The sequence below is a fragment of the Phoenix dactylifera genome, chromosome 7 (genome assembly GCF_051530095.1).
Source record: "Phoenix dactylifera cultivar Ajwa chromosome 7, Ajwa_hap1_PhDact_Kaust_v1.1, whole genome shotgun sequence".
In the NCBI taxonomy this organism is placed as follows: domain Eukaryota; kingdom Viridiplantae; phylum Streptophyta; class Magnoliopsida; order Arecales; family Arecaceae; genus Phoenix; species Phoenix dactylifera.
The window spans coordinates 29,369,088-29,392,097 of record NC_143196.1 but is presented as its reverse complement, the minus strand read 5'-3'; the positions used below and the strand labels follow the sequence as shown (position 1 = coordinate 29,392,097).

General features: G+C 38.8%; 1 protein-coding gene across 2 annotated transcripts in view; it reads left to right on the top strand.

The window, feature by feature from the left end:
• LOC120111017 (uncharacterized) overlaps window positions 1-22,739 on the top strand; it is a 32,528-nt gene extending 9,789 nt beyond the window's left edge. Inside the window, exons 8-25 of one of the 2 annotated variants that reach the window (XM_039127290.3) lie at window positions 217-282; window positions 2,949-3,103; window positions 11,872-11,942; window positions 12,168-12,362; window positions 12,495-12,533; window positions 14,372-14,479; window positions 15,931-16,020; window positions 16,161-16,236; window positions 18,591-18,687; window positions 18,775-18,844; window positions 18,989-19,165; window positions 20,294-20,416; window positions 21,298-21,381; window positions 21,517-21,701; window positions 21,793-21,931; window positions 22,005-22,064; window positions 22,254-22,325; window positions 22,441-22,739. In XM_039127290.3, coding sequence (XP_038983218.3) covers window positions 217-282; window positions 2,949-3,103; window positions 11,872-11,942; window positions 12,168-12,362; window positions 12,495-12,533; window positions 14,372-14,479; window positions 15,931-16,020; window positions 16,161-16,236; window positions 18,591-18,687; window positions 18,775-18,844; window positions 18,989-19,165; window positions 20,294-20,416; window positions 21,298-21,381; window positions 21,517-21,701; window positions 21,793-21,931; window positions 22,005-22,064; window positions 22,254-22,325; window positions 22,441-22,554 — 1,921 coding nt within the window. In that variant the 3' untranslated portion in view covers window positions 22,555-22,739. The remainder of the gene's footprint in view (window positions 1-216; window positions 283-2,948; window positions 3,104-11,871; window positions 11,943-12,167; window positions 12,363-12,494; window positions 12,534-14,371; window positions 14,480-15,930; window positions 16,021-16,160; window positions 16,237-18,590; window positions 18,688-18,774; window positions 18,845-18,988; window positions 19,166-20,293; window positions 20,417-21,297; window positions 21,382-21,516; window positions 21,702-21,792; window positions 21,932-22,004; window positions 22,065-22,253; window positions 22,326-22,440) is intronic. The other variant, XM_039127291.3, reaches the window with a different exon arrangement.
• The last annotated feature ends 271 nt before the right edge of the window (window positions 22,740-23,010 follow it).

Sequence of the window (23,010 nt, the reverse complement as noted above, 5' to 3'; positions counted from 1 at the left end):
CTCAGTTATTTGATAAATTTGAAGTTCAAATGTTATGTCTTTGGTAACTTCAAGAGTGTAAGAAGCTTCACCTGGTCAAAATCATGAAACTGGTTGACATTCTATCACATGAAACTGGTTTAATCGGCTCACTCCCACATCCTTGTATTCTTCGACCCCCCTAATTGAGCTGCATATTTATGAAGCCTGATTGATAGCATATATATTGTATCACAGGATCATATTGGGGAAAATACCAACTTCTGATGGCTCAACAAATGCATATACATTTATTAGAGGCAGGTGGGTGGGTAAGTCTTCCCTATATAGCATAGGATAACTGTTGGATCAAGTGTTTAGCCTTCTAAATTAGGCATATTCTTTAGAATTGTGGCAACCTTTGTGCCACAGTGTTTAACAGCTTGATCATGTTTTCAGCTGGAGAGCAGGATGACCCTTTTCCCGTTGCTTTGTTTATCTTCTGGCATACTGCTTTTACATTGTAATGGTTTCATTTCAATTGGTTGCAGAAGAATAATTGCCCACAACAACGCCTTTCAGGAAATCAAGAATGTTTTCTTAAACCTTATGACAAGCATTAAAATCAGACTTTATTCTGTATATTGATCTCATTTGACCATATCATCTTGCCAATGAGAAATCAAAGGGAATGTCATATTATTGCATTGTTTAGGGGACATGAATCATTGAGAAATTTGTGCTTAAGGGCTGTACTGGTGGGTGGTGTAGGCCTTACTACCAGTTCTTTGAAAATGATCTCTGATGATTGATTGTTTGTTTGGTTCAATAGTCGGTAGAGGTTTCCTTCTCTTCTTTTACAAATCTTCTCTTTTTCTTGTCTTGGTCCTAAATTCTGTTGGTATATGTCTGGTAGTTTTGCAGACATCATTACTGAATCTTCCATTTTAATGTGGTTCATTAGGGATTGCTGATGAACTCATTGTGAATGTCACCTTAAATTTTATATAGTGAAATGCATGCTTTTATCTATCGTATATTCCTGGAATTGTGCCAGATATGTCTTCGCTGTTAACATCAGAACAAAATTGTCAGTTTTTTACTGGTACCCTTTGACTATCCTAGCATGTAATGCTAGTTGTCCTATGCTACCTAGACCATTTGGTGTAACCTAAAGTACTTGGTACCCCAGCACTTGAACATGGCATTGGTAGACAACCGGACATGGAAACAGACCCACTACCGACACACATACTGGAGTCAAGGTAGTGTAGGTTTTGCCCTGGGGTTCTGTGGGCAGAATACTGGCATTCTTTTTTTAAAAAAAATTGAATTTCCTCTTTGGAGGCTCAATTGATTACTTGTCTACTAATTAATCAGAGTAAGAGGGCTATTATTCGGTAACTTGTCTCTGCAGCCAGTGTTTAAGGGAGTGAATTTTATAAGTAGCTATACCATACTCGCATTGATTGGTAGGCTAGCATAACCAGGATCCTATGATTGAGAAGCTTGGAAAGAGACTTGCTGTGGCAAAAGGTTGTATCTGATAGGTATAGGGGTCCCAGCCTGGTCGGTCCTGGACCTACTGGCCAAATGTTCCATGCTAGGTATGCTTGTTGAATTTCCTAAAAGAAATGTTCTTAACAAGCTGTAGCGATTGTGGAAAAGTTCCTCAATGAAAGCAGGAGCGTTGGAGGGTAAGTGGTTGCTATCATCCTTTAACTGGGTTCAGCTTTGTGGCTTTGAGAGGGAAGAATTGAGGGCAAGAAGAAGCTTTACCAAGTTAGTAGGTTGGTTTTGTTTATTATTTTGATTGAGGATCTGTGCCTTGAAGGCTCATCTGCTCCATATTGGTCATTGTTGGGCTTGACTGCATGTTATTTGCTTCAAAAGAGAAGAAATGCAGGGAAATCAGCTGCAAACTTAACGTGTATTTGTCCTGAGAAAATTCCAGAAACATATTACCAGCTGAAACTAGTATGATTCTCCTGGAATTTGAAAATGAGTTTTTTGCTGGAGTGAATTTGGAAAATGATGGTCTGTCTAAGCTCTAAAGATAATGGTCACAAGTGTAACTTTGTACTCAGGAACTGCATTAGGAATATATTAGTGCCAAGAATGTTACGGCTCTTTGGGACTAATGATATGTACAATTTCAGTATCTAGAAATCTTATCTATTTTGGGCTTGTGCTTATAATGGTGCCTTAGCAGTGATGGATGGAATTCATAAATTTCAAAAGTCAAAGCCCTTTCCCATCCATAGGGTATGGCTCTTTAGCTGCATATTCTTAAAATGAATAGCCAATAAGGCATGTTTCCTGCCAACTGGCTCTTGGGATTATCAACTTGTCCCTCCATTGCCCAATTTTACCTTGACTAGATATGGGACACTAGTTTGGAGAGCTGGCTTCGGATTTGAAGTTAGTGGTAAGATGTTTGGAAACCCTAGTGGTTCATACTTGATATATGAAGTCGATACATATATATAATACATGATATTATATTCATGGAGCAAAAGGTTGCCTTTTTGAAGTTTATAAGTAACTATAGGTGGCGTCAGGATGAAGGGGATGTTTGAGAGACTGAGATGGGAAATGCTAATTGGGCATTGCCACAAGCACTACCTTGAGCACATTTAGAATATCATAAACATAATTAAAAGTTCCTCTAGTGTTTCTCTATTGTGGATATGCTGCCTGTACACCACGCAACAACCCACATGCTGTGCTCTACATGGAATACAACTTCACAGTATTTTTATTTTTGAGATATTAATTTTTTCCCAATAACTTAACATTCATATTAATACAATATGCTGTCTTTTCTTTTTTTTAATTGTCAATGTTGTCTTTGGTTCTGGATCCTTCTATTTTGTTTATAAAGTATGTGTATTTTTTAGATGTGCCATATGCATGTTTTATCCTTTCCAGCCTTCTATTTTAGATGTTTTGCTTGGTTTAATCTTCTCTCAAACCATCAAATCGTGCAGGACCCTGTCAAATGGACAGCGGGGAGAAGTCTATGAGGTCAATGGGGATCAAGTAGCTGTTATTCTTGACAGAATGGGAAATAAAATGGAGGAAGAAAATAAGGCTGAAAGTATCAATGAGCAAGATGCAAAACCATCTATTTATTGGATTGACAGTATGCTTCTATTGCACACTAATGATTGGATTGAATTAACATTTCTCTGGCTATGTACTTGTCATGTTTACATCTGTATGCTTTATTTTTATTTTTTTTAAATTTTTAGCGAGTTATTTAGAAGCTAAGGTTGTGTTTGGCATCACTTTCACCTTTTCTATTTATAAAAGTTAAAAAAATCTGTTTCTACTATTTTCTTATATTTTCAGAAACTTAAACATATCTAGTGTAGTCAACTACTTTTATTTTTGTAAACACAAATGAACTAAAAAAATTGACCTCTCTTCTAACCTTTGGATGCGGCGGCGGCAGCAGCAATGGTGGTGGAAAGGATACGAAGGAGGTTGGAAGTTCTGCCTGCCACCACCGATGGTGGTTAGACAGTGGTGATTGTGGTGGAAAGGATATAAGGAGAGTGGGGCTTCCACTTGAAAAACCTGAGTTTCTTATTTTGGAACAATGTGAAAAACAAGATATTCTTGCTTACATTTTTCCTAAGAACAATGTATATGATTTTCCAAAAACAGAAAATAGAACAGGAGCACTAAACATGTTTTGTCTTGGTTTTCATGTTTTTGTTTTAGAACAGAAACATGAAAAGACGTGACAAATAGGCCTTGAGTTTTAGCTATTTTGTTGTCCCTGAATTTTGTCTGTTAAGTGTAGAAAAGTATCTGTGTGGTGTAGAAAACATACATTCGTAATGTTTTATGACGCTGATTATCAAGAATGCAAAAGAAACTAATGCTTCAAAAGCTGTAATGTACTGTGCTACTGTTTTTGTGAGGACCCGTGCGGGCGTGTGTTTAGTCCCATATCGGTTATTTGCTGGGTAGATCTTGGGTACTTATACAGGATCAAGGAACCTAAATAATACTTTCCGGTTAGCCATTTTGGGTGAGGTCCTTGGTTGTTACAAATGGTATCAGAGTGGACCCGGCCTATAACTTATGTGGACTAGGGGACACTGCAGCACGGATCTATTGGGGCTGACCACGGACTGATCGTGGTGCTTGTAATTAGAGATGGGCACTGGGCCGGGCCGCCCACGGCCCGGCACGGCACGGCACGAAGCGGGCCGTGCCTGGCACGGCCCGCCAGCTACAGTGCCGGGCCGTGCCTGGCACGGCCCCTTTGAGAGGGCCGTGCTGGGCTAGAGGGTCCTGGCCAGCGGGCCGTGCCTGGCACGGCCCGCTTCGGGCCTGGGCCGGCACGGCCCGGTCTAGGCCCGCGGGCCAAGCACGGCACGGCCCGCGGGCCAGCACGGCACGGCCCATAAGGGCCTGGGCCGGGCTGGCACGCGGGCCTGGCACGGTCCGGGCCTGGGCCCGGCTCGGCCCGATAAAAATTAATGCTTCATAAATTTTTTTAATAAATTAATAAATATTGAACACTAAGAATTTATGATTTATGAATATAAAGCCACCTTAATGGTGGGGGGTTTGGCATAGACCCCTACCAGTTTATTAATTTAAATCAAAATGGTACATGAAAGGAGGTTTGGACCTTGGTCTGACCTCTAGAATACAATAAGAAACTAAGAAAGGGCCGAGGTTTGGACCTTGGTCTGACCTCCAGAATACAATAAAAATGTACAATTATAAAAAATTAAGAAATCTTACTAATCATCAGTGATTCAGTGAATCAGTATTCACTCTTCAGTCTTCAGTAGTGTTTGTATCATCATCATCAGAGGATGTTGTATTATGTCCACCTTTATCTTGAAGTCTTGCCTCAGCATCCAGCCAATCCTTGAAGCAGAGAAGCATCTCCACCGTTTCGCCCGTCATCCTACTTCTCTTTTCGTCAAGAACACGCCGACCTGCACTAAAAGCGGATTCCGATGCTACCGTGGACATCGGCACAGCTAAAATATCGCGTGCAATTGCAGACATAACAGGATATTGATTTCTAACACTCTTCCACCAAGATAATACATCTAGATTCTCTATTTGATTTTCATCATATGCAGAATGAAGATCATTTCGTAAATAAAATTCTAGTTCACTACTTAAAGATGAAGAAGATGAAGAGGAACTTGAAGCATGTGTGTGTCTTCTCTGTGCAATGAATGAAAAAATAGATGACGAACGAGAACTACTAGAAGGAGAAATAGAGGTTTGTATTTGTGTTCTAGATCCACGAATTTTTTCATCATATATAGCATAAATATCATAAAGAAGTTTTTTTACCTCATCTTTAGCAGATTCAGCATCTTGATTCATATTTTCAGAGTATGCATCAAGTAAAATTAGCACGCCATTTAATTTAACTCTAGGATCAAATACAGCAGCTAAGTTATGCATAGGACATATCCTGTCCCAATACTCATTCCATTTAGATTCCATTAGGTCAATAATAGGCATTAAAACATCATCATATCTATGTTCTGCAAATTTTTGACTAATTATATATGCTTGTTGTAAAAATGAACATGAAGTAGGGTAATAAATACCAGAAAGAACATTGGTAGCATTATAAAAACTAAGCAAAAAATTTTCCAAAATTTTTTCTTTATTCCAATCAGTTTCAGTCAATGTAAATCCTAATCCACGATCATTAATATATGCACTTAATAAATTTTTATATGGGTATGCATCATGTATCATGCTATATGTGGAGTTCCAACGAGTAATTACATCAAGTTTAAATTTTTTAAAATGTTTACCATGATTTATGCATAATTCCTTAAATTCTTGAAGTCTTGATCTAGAAGTATGAATAAAAGAAACTGCATTTCTAATTTTTGAAATCACATCTTGAATCATGCCCATGCCAGCTTGAACAGAAAGATTTAAGATATGACATGCACATCTAATATGCAGTAAATTTCCATCTAATGTGGGATGCAATGAGTCTTTTAATAATACAACAGCAGAATTATTATTAGATGCATTATCAAAAGTAATAGACATAATTTTATCATTAATATTATATGAACATGCAGTTTGATAAATTATATTTGAAATTTGTTGCCCAGAATGTGGAAAATCAAAAGCACGAAAAGCAAGAATATATTTATTTAATTGCCAATCATTATCAATATAATGAGCAGTAATGGCAATAAAACAATTACTACCTACAGATGCTGACCAAATATCAGAAGTTAATGAAATTTTTACATTTAAAGTAGAAAGTGTTTCAATTAAATTTTGTTTCATTGCTAAAAAATTGGTCATAGCTACTCTTCTAAATGTACGCCTACTAGTTCTTTTGTAAGCAGGTTGTAGGTTTAATTGAACATATTCTTCAAAATTAAAAGATTCACATAAACTAAAAGGTAATTCATCCTTAACTATCCATTTTACAAGTGCTTTTCTTTGATTTTCATGATTATATGCAAAATTACCTACAAGTAATTCTCCTTGTATATTAAGGGTACTTTGAGTTTGAGCATGAGAATCATGCATCCTATGACTCTCTTGATGTCTTTTTAAATGCCCTGTTCCCCCACTACTACTACAACTATAAAGTTTGGCACATTTTTTACATTTAGCTTTCCAGACTCCCTCAACCATAACTCTATCAAATTCATTCCATACAGTACTAGTCCTCTTACGAGAAGAGGTTTGACCTTCACTCGGTTCACCAGTTCTAGAGGAACTAGGAACAGGGGGTTGGGGATTAGTTTCTTCTCCCTCAGAAACAGGAATGCCAAACTGACTTTCCTCAAAAGATGACATATCTATGATTAATTCAAAAAATAAAAACTAACCGCAAGGAGGAATTGAGTAGAGGGTCGGAGGGCAGAGGCAGAGCCGAGATTCCGAGCTTCCTCTTGTGCTCTCAACAGAAGCGACCTTCTCTTCTCAACAGGAACCTCCTCTTGTGTAGCACTTGAACAAACTAAAAATTAAATTGCTAGAAGAGCACTTTGAAGAGAGAAATAATAGCAGTAAAGAAGGAGAGAATGAGAGGTTTGGTGTGGTGAGAATGAGGGAGGAATGGGCTATTTATAGAAGCCCAAAAAATTTTTTTTCCCAAAATACCCCTCAATTCAGCCGTTATTGGACTGTTGGGAGGGGTAAAAGGGTCATTTTCACGAAAATAGCCGTTGGAAACGGCTATTTTCCTCCCCCCTCTCCAGACGGGCCGTGCCTGGCACGGCCCGTCTGGAGCCGTTGCGGGCCGTGCCAGGCACGGCCCGTCTGCGCCCGTTACGGGCCGTGCCTGGCACGGCCCGTGGCGTGCCGTGCCCGGCCCGGCCCACCAATAGAGGGCCCTGGGGCCGGGCCGGGCTGGCCTTCCGTGCTGGACGGGCCGTGCCAAGCACGGCCCGTTTAGTCTTTAGGCCCGGGGGCCCGGGCCGGGCCGGCCCGGCACGGCCCGTTGCCCACCTCGACTTGTAATTAGATTTGAATGGATTTGAACCCTTAGCCTGACGAGGACGTCAGGGCTTGAACGGGGGGAGTATGTGAGGACTCGTGCAGGCGTGTGTTTAGTCCCATATCGGTTATTTGCTGGGTAGATTTTGGGTACTTATACAGGATCAAGAAACCTAAATAATATCTTCCGGCTAGCCATTTTGGGTGAGGTCCTGGGTTGTTACAGTTTTCAGCTTTGTATTTTCTCCTTCTAGTATCTACCAATCTTATCTCAAGCAAGTTCTCGATTTCATTGCAGGTGCTTGATTGTTAGCTCCATTCTTATTAGTTTATCTCACCAAGCTAAAAACGTCCGTGTCTACCATCCTGAATGCTTATCTCATGCAAGTGCAGCCTTTATGTTAACCATTAACATAAATCACCGAGCTCTTCCATTGTTCTCATTATGGGTTTAAATTTTTATTGAATCCCACTAACATGTTATAAGTCATTTTTCGCTTAATGACATTACTATGTTATTGATGGATGTGTTGCTAATACAATGTATAATACAGTATATTTTATGTCTTTTTTGCTACATATATATATATATATATATATATATATATATATATATATTTAAGGATAAGATATTGTAACATTGAAAATTAATAATCAACACCATTTCTCTTGCAGTTGTATTGTTTGGTTTCTATTGCTCAATAATTTGTTATTCTAGGTTTAGCAAATATAAAAACATTCTTGTGGGCAAGGTGGATTGTTCCATGTGAACTCATTCAGTCAACTCAAGGTATCTGTAGACAATTTTGATAAAAATTTCTACTTAAATCGAGGGGACTTATTTAAAAGGAAAACCACTATGAAAGAAATGACTTCAATTAGAGTGTACTTAGAACATTGCTTACTACATGAGGCCTTGATTCGCACCCCCCCCCCACCACAAAAATCTTCGTTTCCTTGATAGCTATATATTATCAACAACATAAGGGTGGCCTAGTTCACGAGGTTGCTGCCATTATAGGGTCTAGGGAAGGTTAGACATACGCAGCCTTATCCCTATGTGTGGACAAGCTGTTTTTGTATTTCAAACCTATTACCTCCTGGTCATAATGGAGTAGTCTTACCATTGTGCCAAGGTTGTCCCTTATATATTATCAACAACAACATTCGGTAAATCCTTGACTAATACTTTTTTTTTTTGGTACATTGGTGACTCATATACAACGGGTGTGAGTGTAGCCCATAAGGTTAGAAAGAAGCAGAAAATGCAAAAGAGACGGGACAGAGTCGTGTCTCTCCTAGATAACACCTTCGGAGTGCTGGGCCGCATAAGGTGCCACCTAGTCTGCAGCACTGTTGGCCTCCTTATACACATGAGAAGCCCGGAAGGCAATGCATTCACCTAAAGGACGGTGAATGTCGTGGAGCAGCCGCATCCCCTCGGCAGACCTCTCGGGATTGGATTTCCTCGATCACCGTGGTGGCATTCCCTCAAGGATAATGCATGCCGCACCTAGCACCCGTCTTGCATGGAAGATACCCTCCCAAGCGACTTTGACCTCGGCAACGGTCTGGTCAAAGATGCGCCTACCCTCGACCGCCACCAATTTAGCCTGCTGATCTCTGATGACAAATCCGACACCGCTATATCCACCCGCCATGACACTGCCGTCGAAGTTCACCTTGAAAAAATAGGAGGTGGGGGCTCTCAGGAGACGAGCATAATTCTGGACGTTACAAGAGCGGAGTGAGAGCCTCAGATTTTTCTAGCCAACCCAAGGGACGACGACACAATGATATGAAGGACCTTCGCCACATGAAGTAGGGCCCTATCCGCTACCAATCTTGGGTGCGCACCTCTATCCTCAAAGACTCGGGCATTCTTGTCTAGCCAACAGTGATAAGCCAGATAGGTCACTCTAATCCCCTGCTCCAGTCGGTCGAGCCTCCAAGAGGACTCTGTCAGGAAGGACAAAAAAATCCTCGATCGATGCCCACCTCCGACATAAATCAAAATAGGCCGAGGCACACTCCCAAATCAGAGCAGCCCGGTGGCAGCCGAAAAGGATGTGGGATATGGACTCCTTTGCCTCCTAACAAGCCTCGTAGCTTGGGGTGATGCTCACCCCCCTTCGAGCTAGCACTCTTCTGGTGGGCGGACAACCCCAGGCCACCTTCCAAATAAACAATGCTACTTGGGGATGGATACACAGCCGCCAGATGCCCCCCTCAATCTGCTGTGCCGTAGACCTCCTGACTAGCCCAAGATGGTCCCAGGTCTGCACCTCTGACCTGCCAGTCTGGCCCCACACTCGCCGATCCTCCATCACATCTGTCGGGATTGGCACCGTTAACACCCGCTCAGCTAACTGCTTGCCAAACACCCGTTGCACAAGGTCCACATCCCATGCTCGCTCACCTGAAACCAGTGGGTCACAGACCCTGCGCCCCTCTAGCCCCCGGGGTCGAAATAGGTGGGCCACCTGCTTAACGGTACGCTAGCCAGCCAGCAATCCTCTAAAACATCCACTGCTCGCCCATCACCAATCTTCTATCTAATCTCTAGTATCACCAAATGAGTGCGGGAGCATATCTCTCGCCATAAGGAGTCGTGTCTACCCGAGCAGAAGATAGATGGGTCCGTCGGGTCTTCATACTAGGCCGTTCTACTAATACTTCCACTGAAGCAATAATACTGTAGACCTAGCCCCTCTCCTCGGACACCTCTTTTTCTCCCCTCTTCCATTTCAACCACATTTTTGCACAAATTTAAACCATTATATCATGCTTCAGCCTTCTGGCATTGTTGCATTGCCTAAGCTGACTTGCCTCTGACCACTGCTGTAGATGATGAGACTTCATAAATTGCCCAATTGTTTTCTCAGAAAAAAGAGGAGACTTCATGAGACTTCATAAATTTCTCAATGTTGAAATTTGCATCTCTGCAATGTTAATGCAATTGTAAGTGCTGAAAGCTTTCGGAGGAAGGGTCATCAGGTACCCATGAAGCTGGACACACATGGGTAGGAAAATTACAATAGAGATACTCTGATTCAACAAAATCTGAAAGAGCCGTATATGATATGGCTATGATGCGAATATGTATATGTGCTATTTGTGTGCATCTCTGTGTGTGCATGTCTGTGTGCGCACTTTATATATATATATATATATAAACACTTGTTTTTTGCAAATATGTATAAAAAGCATTTGCAAATCATTTGCACAGTTAAAATAGCACAGTACATACTTTATAAGATCATGCAAACATCACATGCTGTCATTCAAATCCATAGACCACAGCCCATGTTCCATACAATAATGTGAACGTCACATATTCCAATATTAACTGGGTACAATTAAAGCTTAACATTCATTAAAAAAAAGGAAAGAAGAAACCCTCATCCTCCAAGTCATTGAGGAAGTATCTTGAGAGTATCAAAGAAGTATTTGCAGCTCTTTTTTAATTTTGAAAAATAGGTTACTTAAATATTGAGTACATATTCTAGTACTATATAAGTATCAGTATCTAATATGTATCTGACAAGCATGACAAGCAAATTGAGTTATTTGTGCTTCTTAGTGGAGTATCAGTCTTCTTGGGTCTGTGTGCTGAATTACATAATTTACACATAATGGATGGATTGTCAGTTCTACTTGGCTTTTGCAGAATTACAAGTTCCTCCCTTTCTTTCTCTCTACACAAACATTTATTTTTGTCATACATATAAACATAGGGCAATTTTCCCCTGAATTGTGTTTTTTGTAAAAAAAATAAAAAAATATTTTTTCTCTACTTGCCTTCGGGCCAAGTATGATATCTGGTCAGAGGTAATTTTTTTGTCTGCTATTATTTCCTATTATCCCTGCTTGTTGAGCTGTTCAAGCTTTAGAATGATTTCATGTATGATGTATCATGACCCCCATAATAGTGGTGAACATGATAAAATGGTTGACAAGCAAGGCACTTAGTGGTTCTGAAATTATGTTTCACTAGTATTCATATGTTTTTTTATTAAGAAAAAGGGGTGCTTTGGGGTTTGGGGGGGGTGAGGGGTGGGAGAGGCTAGGTGAGAGTAATGGAAAAGGAAAGAAAAAGGGCATAGTTGTTGCAGGACTCCTCATAATGACGCGAGCCCTTAATTATTTGTTCACAATAGAGACTTCGCCCTTGGACTCTGGATTCACGTGGCCTGCTACAAGAGTTTCCATTATATTATTGTAGAAGATAAGAAGATGAGTCAGGACATAATTGCTTGTGGACATATCATATGAAAGATCTATTGATGGTGTAGCTATGTTTAGTATTCTTCAAGGAAATCTATTATAATGCTTCCATTTTTCATCTTGACTCGATATACATGACATCCAGTTTATCGCAACATCTTAATTATGTAAGTGCCAGACAAAGGAATGCAAATCTTATTTTCTGTTCCTTTCTAGTTCAGGATATCGTGCATGATTCTGATACTCAGGCAGAAGATTGGTGCATAGCAATGGAGGCACTTTGTGAGGTGATTATATTAATCGATTTTTTACTCACTTTACATTCCAAGAGATTGTTTCTCATCATATATGTTTACTTAGGATACCTTTATATTCTATTTTAGTGTGACTTTCAGGAAATGATCCATTTTTATAGTTTTTTGTTCTCCTTTTTATATTACCACTGTGGTTTCCTATTGATTTCTTTTGTACCTTTTCTTACATTATTTTTTCTGGTTTCTGATGGATCGCAGATTTTACCATCTTTACAACCCGTTATTGTGTATTTGCCTGACTCTGCCCGGTGGTTGTTAAGGGCAGTTCCCAAGTCAAATCGTAGGGAGTTCATCCATAAGGTGGAGGAAATGTTCGACCAACTTCCTGGACCTGTTGTTTTGATATGTGGACAAAACATAATAGAGACAGGGTCCAAGGAGAAAGAGAAATATGTAAGATTCACTTTATTTTTAAGATGCATATTGAAAAGATTTGTTCTTTATAGCGATACTTTTAGATATTTGTCTTTCCATAAACTTATGCAATTTTCAAGTAGATTTTTTCTGATCTATGGAGTGTTGCAGACTATGGTGCTTCCTCGGCTTGGTCGCCTGGCTCGGCTGGTACCTTTTTCTCTTCTTTCTTTTCTTGTGGTTAATACTTTGTTAATTGCCAATTTCTTTCTCAGCACTGTTAAACAATAAAGCCATAACGCAAGTCTCCATGTACTGTGATCCTTTCTATTGGAGACTAAATTTCTGTCTCCTTGTTTATTTCCCAAAAGGAAGCAAAATGCATAGCATGACCTCCTATTTAGGATGTGCCTTTGCCATTTTAATCTGTTTCCAGTCAGTAGTAACCGTGCAAGTTGTAAAATTCATACATTGATGTAGTTTATGACAGCTATCCTTCCTAGACTTCTCACAAATCTATCTTTACTTTCTTGATCATGAAATATCTCTTTTATTGGCATGGATTCTTAATGTAAAACTCATAGAAATAGCAGGGATAGGTTGGGAAATTCAATGTGTAGGTATTCAAAGCTTGTTTTTAAAGAATAATAAATCGAAATGGAATATGGTTCCTGCAGAGAACATATAGCACATCAAAGAAGCTAGGGAGACGGGCTGCATATGCCTGCATGCTCAAAGTTAGTTTTGGAGAAAACTCTGTGAATATAGGTGTTCAACAGTGGACATTGTATAAACTGCCTTAAGCCAGATCTGAGGGCAAATCTAGCTCATGTTCATATTGCCATGGGGATTGATTTCTTTATTATTTTTTGGTTACTGGGCTTCCCTAAGACCTGCTTCTTGATTAGTCCTTTAAATTATTTATTGAGAATAGAGTTTGTACATCTTCATAGTATATTTCCCTTTTTTGCTTGGTATTCTTTGTTCTAATTGACAGCAGTCTTCATACATATTCATCAGTAATTTTCTCGTATTTGTGATTCTTTGTTCTAATTGAATAAGTACTGGAGTTATTTTGCCTTACTCATTGTAACTTTGCTAGACCTAAAGTGTTTGTTTGCTATACTGCTGAATAAGTTATATTACATGACGTACCAGTTTGATTTTGATGTCAGAGTGGGAGAAGGGATAATAAAGTACAAGTGGACATACTGGTGTAAGTAACTCACAGCTTTATTGGAATCCACCAAGGATGGAGCAAGAAGTCACAGATGAGATCTTTGTGGAACCATGTTTCCCGTCAAAACTCCAAACACCTTTTTTCTTACATTGTTAAGCCATGTATAGGAAACTAGGCATATTGTGGAAAGATCCTCCTACAATATATGAATGCAAAAGTATAGATAACAGTCTTTCTGTCCATTTTAGTTGACTTTATCCATCTTTCCAACATAATGACTACAATATACTTCTAAACTTCAGCTCATGGTCTGCCGTACCGATCGGTACGGATCGGTATGGGCTGGTACGTACCGGTATCGGACGGAACCGGTACGGTACAGCTATATTTTTCGGTTCCGACTATTTGCAACCTGTACTGGCCCCGTACCAACCTCAAATTTTTTTTGGCTTTTGGCCCGAACCAACCGAACCGGTATGGTATACCGGTTCGGTTCGGTATGGTACCGGTACCGGTGCTCACCGGTACATCGGTACGGTCGGTACAACGGGCCTTGCTTCAGCTACTTATTGTTTGGAGTAGTTATAACATCAAAACATAAAATCTAATGCAAATGCTATTAAACTTGAGAAGCGAAAGGTCATTTTCGAGTATGGTTCATGGGACTGGGCCCATGAGCTCTGTAAAATTGTTCTTCTTGGGCTTGTCTTTGAATTGCATCCATGGACACCTCTAATGTTAGATTTGACATGTTGTATAGATATGTTGATGACTATTGTATGGAATAATATTCTTTATAATGATCATTTCTATGTTTTTTCTAATTGTAATATTGATTATTGACCTGGAATGTTAACTATATTTGCAGCCTGTGCCATTGAAGCGACTAACTGAGGGACTGAAAGCAACTAAAACTACAAAAGATGATGGCATAAGTAAACTCTTCCCAAATGCTCTGTTTATTCATCCTCCAAAGGTATATAACCATGTGATATCATTCTATAATTCTTTTAATGTATAACATGTAATATGGCTCTATTTACTCCTGGAATAACTTAGAAAATTGAATGCAGTATGCTGTATGTGATAAATTAGGATGCACACTTGTTGCACATTATGCTGGTTTCTGTAATTTAAATAACTAGTTTTGTAATAATTAATAACTTCCAGAAACAACTGCCTGATATCATAATAGCTTTGTGAGCTTATGATTAGAAAATGATTTCATACAACTTACTGCTATTTCTTTGTAAGTAATTTAATTTAGTTCGTTGATTGGTTTTGAATACCTGATCATGTGACATTATCACCATGCATCTCATATTGTTGATGTGCCATCTGATGAATCAGCATAGATTTATCAGATGCAATCATGCTTATACCTCGTTGCAATCGTTAATATTGAGAGAGGTCTATGACTTTCTGCTTATTTTGATGAAAACTTGGAGAAGGTGGCTTCCTTATCCTGTCATATGCCCATTGAAACCTCATTTTGAAGATTACTCGATGTTTTTACTGAATTCGGTCTGAATAAGCTGTTAACTGGTTCTTCCAACACACGCATAGGGACAAACATGCTACAACGAATAAAAGAGCAAAAATATGTTAAGCTGGATGTACGGCATAGAAGTTTGAAGTTATTGGAGCATATTTTTTTTGGTTCCTCATATGGTTTCTTAAAACTATCTTAGTTCCTGTTTCCATAAAAACAAAGTACCTACATATAAGCAGCATCCAAGGAAGAATATGAAATTTGAAGTATATAATGCATTAAGGTCCCACAGTCTTGTCTCTTATCAATTTGTTAACTTTTTCATTCTGAATTTCCAACAAATATTTTGCTCAATGCGCATCCTCTCAAGCAAGCTTTTCTTCCACCTCTTCCTCCTTCCATATCTGCAATCCCTGTCCTTGATGCTGTTTGCCACCATTCTTAACTTCTTTGAACTGAAAAATGTTTCCTTTTGTACGCAAAGGAGGACAAGATGTCAAATTGCCATGTATTTGGTATTTTTTTTTATTTTTTTTAATTTATCATCGGTAAGCAACAGAACAGCGAAAAATGTATCAAAAGAGAGGAACCAAGTTACAAAAGTTTATTGTAAATATATTTTCACGTACATCTTGTTGGCGTCTTTTAGTTTATGCCTTTAGGAAGATGCATAATTACAATCAAATAAGAAAACTTAATCCAAATTAGATATATTTTCTAAATCACTAGAAAATAATGCATCAAGTGAGGTGTGTACATAGGAAACTATGTGCTACTTCTTAAGCATGCTAAGATGTTCAAGGCTTATGTGTATATAGGAAACCATGTATGAAAAAGAGAGGATGGAGTGACTTGGTGTCTAACTATCTCAATAAGCTCATATGTGGACCTTTTGCCCTTTGTACTTTTGTGACTTGTTTTTTTTTTCCTTACAGGAAGAGGAGCAACTTAGAACATTCCATAAACAAATTGAAGAGGATAGAAAAATTATCATATCAAGGAGCAATCTTATTGAACTGCATAAGGTGTGGAAGCTGTTATTTTAATTCTAAGGACTAATATATGGAAATTTTCTGAATAATATGTGACTTTTATGGGGACTTTTTTTTTTCCTTTATGCATTTGGATCACCTTCAGCATATATATTTATTTCCTCATATTGTAGGTGCTAGAAGAGCATGAGCTATCATGCATAGAGCTTTTGCATGTAAAGACTGATGGTGTGATCTTGACAAAGCAAAGTAAGGAACAATTTTATAGATTTGATCTTTTCCCATTAGTGTCTTATTTGATATTTAACGCTATTTTGTATACTGTCTGGACAAATTATTTTTTGTCATTTTGGTTCTGATGCGCATTTTTATATTGGATCATTAAAGGATAATTCGAAGAAAGAACATTAATTAGAAAGATACCAAAAGAAATACCTGAGGAACTAATTTCCTATACCTCTTCCCCAATTGAAGTCACGCCATAATATCCATGCTGCTTGGGCTTGTTCCTGCTTGTGACATGTGCCCACATCCACAAGGAATTACATATGGAAGTTTCTAAAGCGACATCTGAGTAAGGCTGAAACTGGGCTGGGTTGGATCGGGTTCCCATTGTAGTGAAAGATCAGCCTTAACGGTTCTTTTCAGTCTCCTGGCTAGGCCTAGGGGGGAGAGAGGAGATGAAAGGCGGAGAGTAAGGATGTGGGAATGCGGATGAGCCGGTGGAAAGGGGGGGGGGTGTGGAATTGGTAGGCAGCGGGCCGAGCTAGTTTGGGATCTGACACAGGCTTTGTTCATGGGCCTGATATCGATTTGGGCCCTACAACCCAAGCTCAAACCCAATTGGTCTAGGCCCAAGGCCTAGCCCAAAGCTGGCTTGGGCGTAGTTCCGGCCCTACATTTGGGTGATTCAAACAGAGAATCATATCACAAGGAGGCAAGGTGCCTAACCATCTTAAATAACAAGTTGTTGGCTGATGTTCTCTTTGTATTCATGATGTACTTTGTGATTGTCATATAATGAGCCAACATTTGGTTTGTTCTTTTTTATCTTTCTATATAACATGTTCTGGTTATAATTGTTATTTTTTATTTTGGTCTTAAGCATGAAACTCAATCAGTTATGTCAATTGTTATCATGACTGAGTCTGATAACTTGCAAGATGGATCGACTTAAATTGAAGTGCCATGATTGAATATGAAAGTTGAAAACACATTCTTTGAAATTACATTATTGAACTTAATAAACAATCACAGACTTTATGTGAGGACATATAGCTGAGCAGCTGATTAGCATAAGTTCTGACCTAATAATTAGGATGGTATTCTATACGAATCAATTTATGTGGTGAATATGGTTTCCTTCAGCATCTTCACCTTGTTTGTTGCTTCTTCAAAGTCCAGACACTAAGGTGATTGACTATTAGGCTGATTGGAATGGGGTGCAGATACCTTTCTGTTAAAGATAGGGTTAAAATAATTATTGACGAAGAACTGAGAGGGGGAGATTGTGGCACTCTTTTTTCTTCTTTTGAAAGTGGTTAAGTTGGGCAGTGCAATTGAGGACGTGAAAATATGGATACCGTGGTGGGAGCCTGTAAAATTATTCTATGTTTTATATTTTTATGATCTCTTATTGGACTGAGAGAACTGGGCTTTCTGGAGGAGTATCTGGTATGCTTTTGTTCTTAAGTAACCTTCCTTTGGACAACCGTTTTTGTATAGACCCCAGTCTCTTATATTATTGTTGTGAAAGTCATGGTCTGTGACTGCACATCAATCTTACGAGGGTGGCATAATTTCCTATTTTATCGGCTTATTGTAATGCAGGAGATTAATGCACCAATGTCTTGTAAGATTCTTTATTTTCTTCTATTCTTTTCCTACTCCTTTTCCTCTTATCTTTTGAGTCAAATTGGCAATTTCTCCTTGCTGTGAACCCCTTGTCTTTAGTTTCCAGTGATTGTACCTTCTTAAGAGGCTGATTTTTTTTAATGAGTTTCCACTGACTTGTCGCTAGAATGTGGCATGTGCATCCACTTGTTTTTTTTTAAATTTTAATAAAATAAAAAATATTAAATAAATAATAAATGCTGGAAGGACTTGAACTTTTGATCTTGTGCTTAATAACACACTTGATTTACCTATCTGGGTTTGATGGTATGTGCGAAAGTTAGCAGCGAAACTTTGAAAAGGGGATACGGAAGGATGTGGAGTGGGGAAAAGGCAGAATGAGAAATGCAAATGGCCAGACATGCCTCATGAATGGATACATTAAAGGAGTTGGTGTTATATAGTGGAAGACATGCCCCATCAAACCCAGATAGGTAAATTGAGCATGTTATTAAGCACAAGATCAAAGGTTCAAGTCCTTCCAGCATTTATTATATTTTTGATGGATGCAAATGGTATGTTGTTCCTGTATTCATGTTTGATTCTTAAGTGCGCCCGACTTGTTTCATTACCCCAATTATGATTTGTACAAAGTGTCTGCTTTGTAATTATGACTTATCTTTAGTATTTGATTAAATATTGCATGGTTCATTTCTTATTCTGATGTATAAGCGTACCTTGTGCTTTTGTTTTCTGATCCATATATGCAGAAGCTGAGAAAGTTGTAGGATGGGCTAGAAATCACTACCTGTCCTCTGTCATTCTTCCCTCTATAAAGGGTGATAGGCTACTGATTCCCCGTGAAAGGTAATGATTCTCAACAATGGCATTCTGCTTGTCAAACTATTTCAGTGAGTTTGGGAAAATGAAAACTACTGTTTTCTTTATGTGAAGTCTGGATATTGCGATTGCAAGGCTAAGGGAACAGGAAACAATTTCCAGGAAACCCTTGCAAAGTCTAAAGGTCTGCACATTGCACTTTTCTCATCCATTGTGTAGCTTTAAAGTTTGATAACTGATAAAGTACGTGTAAACCTTATATTGCTAGTTTGCAACATATTTAAATGCTGTTATTTTATGTTATCATAATGCATGTTTCTTGCTGCAGAGTCTTGCCAAGGATGAGTATGAGAGCAATTTCATTTCAGCAGTGGTTCCCCCAGATGAAATTGGAGTGAAGTTTGATGATATTGGTGCTCTTGAAGATGTGAAGAGGACACTGAATGAGCTTGTCTCCCTTCCTATGAGGAGACCAGAACTTTTTTCACATGGAAATCTATTACGAGTAAGTTATTGCTTGGCAAAATGTTCCCCTTCGTCATTGTTCAAACCTATGCTTGGTTTCATGCCTTCTTCAGGTAGATCATATATGTGCATTCCTAAATTTATACAGCTTTATACTGTAAATGAATATCTTAGAAAAAACCATTATTTTAGCAATTGCATCCAGAGGAGCAAATTTTTTTGAGGTAATATTGTTTCTACGCTTTTTCTAAATAAGAATCTGTTAGGTAGTAAATCTATTTTTTCTTATCAGAGAAGCGGTCAGGGTAAACTCTCCTGCTGAATTTGTCTCTTTAATTCATCAACAGTGATTTGGCTACCAACAATGATTCCGACTTTCAAGATTTACTTTTTAGCATTTTGATTTCCAATTTTAAGAAGCACTATAGAAATTGCGCGGTCACATCCATCAACCAACCATTAACTAGTATTTTGCCAAAGGTACAATAAATTGTCTCATCAGAAAGATATCAAGTCACAGAAATTGAATGGTTTCTTCTGTGATTGATAATGATTGGAGATAGTGTTATTGGTGGGTGTGCCTACTTTTTTGCGTATGCTTAGAAATGGTGGATGTTTTTGCTAGGAGTAGGACTTTGTCACTTTTTCTTGTTAGGGGGGGTCCTCCTATTTGCTCCTAGTGTTTTAACTTTATATCATTCAAAAAGAAGCATAGTTTTGATTTGATTATCTCTTGGTGCCGGGAATCAACGCATCACCCTTATCTCACATTTCTTTAACAATGACTAAATCAATTTAGGTATTTTCTTTTTTCCTTCTTTCAGAAATTTTCTCTGTGGTATTCTCTTTTGGACTTTAAAGAGTACTATTCATAATAATTGTGAGATACAGTTAATGATGAGTTCCAGAAGTCTCAGCGTGTGACTTGAAATGTTGCTAAGCCTTCAGAAGGCAAGTGGGAAGATGGAGCGGTTCATGAAATTAGTTTACTAAGGGTGTCACCGAATAGGACTATGTACATTATTTAAATTGAGAAATTCTTATGATGACACGGAATGCCAAATTTTTATGGTGCTTGATCTGTACCTGTTGGATTCTTATGCATTTTTTTTGGATTGATGTGAGAAGCACTTTCAGCTGACCTGTGATTATGTTACACCTCTATCAGCCTTGCAAAGGGATATTGCTTTTTGGGCCTCCTGGAACAGGGAAAACTCTTCTTGCAAAAGCACTTGCAACAGAAGCTGGAGCAAATTTTATCAGCATTACGGGATCAACACTTACCTCAAAGGTAGTTTATAGTAAATTTTCTTTCCAGCATATTTTAAGTACTATAGGTTTTCTGGATTAGATTGATCCCCTGCATAGGTAAGATTAAATATGCCTCAGATGTTAGGATCAGCATTTTGTGTTGTGCATAGCATAAATTGGTTAGGATAAAATATACATACTGGAGTAAGTACAGAAATATGAGGGCAGGCCATGGTGCAATGATAAGATTGCACCATTATGACCTAGGTATTGTGGATTCAAAATATGGAAATAGCCTCTTTGCATAGGGAGATTAGGATGCATATATCTGACTGTCCCCAGAGCATGTAATGGCGGGAGCCTCGTATTTCGGGACATCCTTTTTTAGCAAGTATAGAAATATTTATCATGGGCAAGAGACCTACTACCAAGGTCCGCCATCTCGGTACCAGACTTCGTACTAGTACCATCCTATTACAATGTCGGTATGTGGTATGGTACGAGACGACGAGGCATATTGAGTATCAGTATGGTATGAGGTTGCGTATCGGTTTGGTACCGGTATGGTACTGTATATTTGGTACGACAAACTTTGCCTGTTACCCATGTTTTCTACCAATTACCATGAGACTCGCTGGGGAAATAATCAAATGTCAGATTTGTTCTAGGAAAACATGGCTCACAGATCAGGTTTTGCATGTATTTTCTAGTGTGGGCTGCTGTGTTGAGTTATGCCCAATTCTAAATATATTCTGATGGATGTTCGTGTTCTCTTTCTTGGAGAAATCAGAAGCTCCAATAGTACTGAACTTGACGCTATGGAGAAACTACCCAATTTGAGCTGTTGTATGTTTGGAGAGTTTGCAAGTGTTTAGTTTTCTTTATGGATTTCTTAATTTTGTTTTCTGTTCCTGTGAACAGTGGTTTGGAGATGCTGAGAAGCTCACAAAAGCCCTATTCTCCTTTGCTAGCCGGCTATCCCCTGTCATTATATTTGTTGATGAGGTAGGCATTATCTTCACAATGTGATATTTTCCCCTTTGCTGCTAATGTCAAGGCAAGGACAGTTTACCTTTTAATTAGCATGTTATGTTTCTGATTAATTCTCTGATTGTGAGTGTTTGGTTGTCATGTTGGTAGGTTGACAGTCTTCTTGGTGCTCGAGGTGGTGCTTTTGAGCATGAAGCAACAAGAAGAATGCGGAATGAATTTATGGCTGCTTGGGATGGACTGAGGACCAAGGACAGTCAAAGGATTCTTATCCTTGCTGCGACAAATCGTCCATTTGACCTAGATGATGCTGTAGTACGCCGCCTGCCAAGAAGGTATGACCATAGAGAGCACCTTTAAGAATCTACTTTCGTTTTCATTTTCTGTCATTTAAAGTCCTAAGTTGATGTATGTTTGAATCTGTAGGATATATGTGGATCTTCCCGATGCCGAGAATCGGATGAAAATCCTAAGAATATTTCTTTCTCAAGAAAACCTTGAACCTGGCTTTAGACATGATGAACTCGCCAATGCAACTGAAGGATATTCAGGAAGTGATTTGAAGGTAAGATACGTGCTGGTATTATTCCAGTTCTGTGAATTGCCTTGGTTGCATTTCTTACTCTGTTGGCATGCAGAACCTGTGTATTGCAGCTGCATATAGGCCTGTTCAAGAACTTCTGGAAGAAGAAAAGAAGGTAATGACCTTTCTGGTCTTTGTAATCTGATCTATACTTCAAAAATTTCTCTGTTAAATTTGACTTGGCTGTCACTAGAACATTCTCAAATTTAGCTGGTTGTATCAGTTTTAAGATATCTTTCTTGATGACAAAGTTCTATCCTGCTGAGTTCCAATTTCCTAATGCAAGAATGTTTCTGTGGATCAGAAAGGTGCAACGGGCACGGCAGCTTCACTTAGGCCCCTTAAGTTGGATGATTTTATCCAAGCAAAATCGAAGGTATCAATTATATCTTTCTTATTAACAGCAATTGTGATGCTTGAGTTTTTGTTTGTTATTTCAGCTGGCGTTCAAGCCGTAATATTTTTTCTAATTTTCCTTTCTTTCCCATTAGGTGGGTGCGTCTGTAGCATATGATGCCACTAGTATGAACGAGCTAAGAAAATGGAATGAACAATATGGGGAGGGTGGTAGCAGGAGACAATCACCATTTGGCTTCGGTAATTAACGTAGTGAAATCATCTTTGTAATATTTAGTAGGGCTATTCTCTCCACAACAGTAAAGATGGAGATTCCTTCCCTAAAAATGTAAGTCCCTCTCTGTTTTTCCAAATTTTTGGGCTTACAATTATCTATATACGTAATTATCTCTCTTCGATTAAATATCCATTACGAATAGGTTTATTCTTTGAATTTCTTAGGCCTCGCTCTCTCTCTCTCTCTCTCTCTCTCTCTCTCTCTCTCTGTCTGTGCGCATGTGTTTGTTGTGTCAATGCAATGATCACTGATCATTTGGATTTCAAAATGGTAATTCGAGGGCAGCATGGCAGTTCACAGCTCCAAGCTTCGAGAAAGAAAGAGCAACGACATTACTGACAACATACTGAAGTGCGGCCAAACAAGAAAATTTCAGGGGTCTAGGGTTCTAAGATTTGTAAGATTCAGTCATCGTTAGGGAATTGTT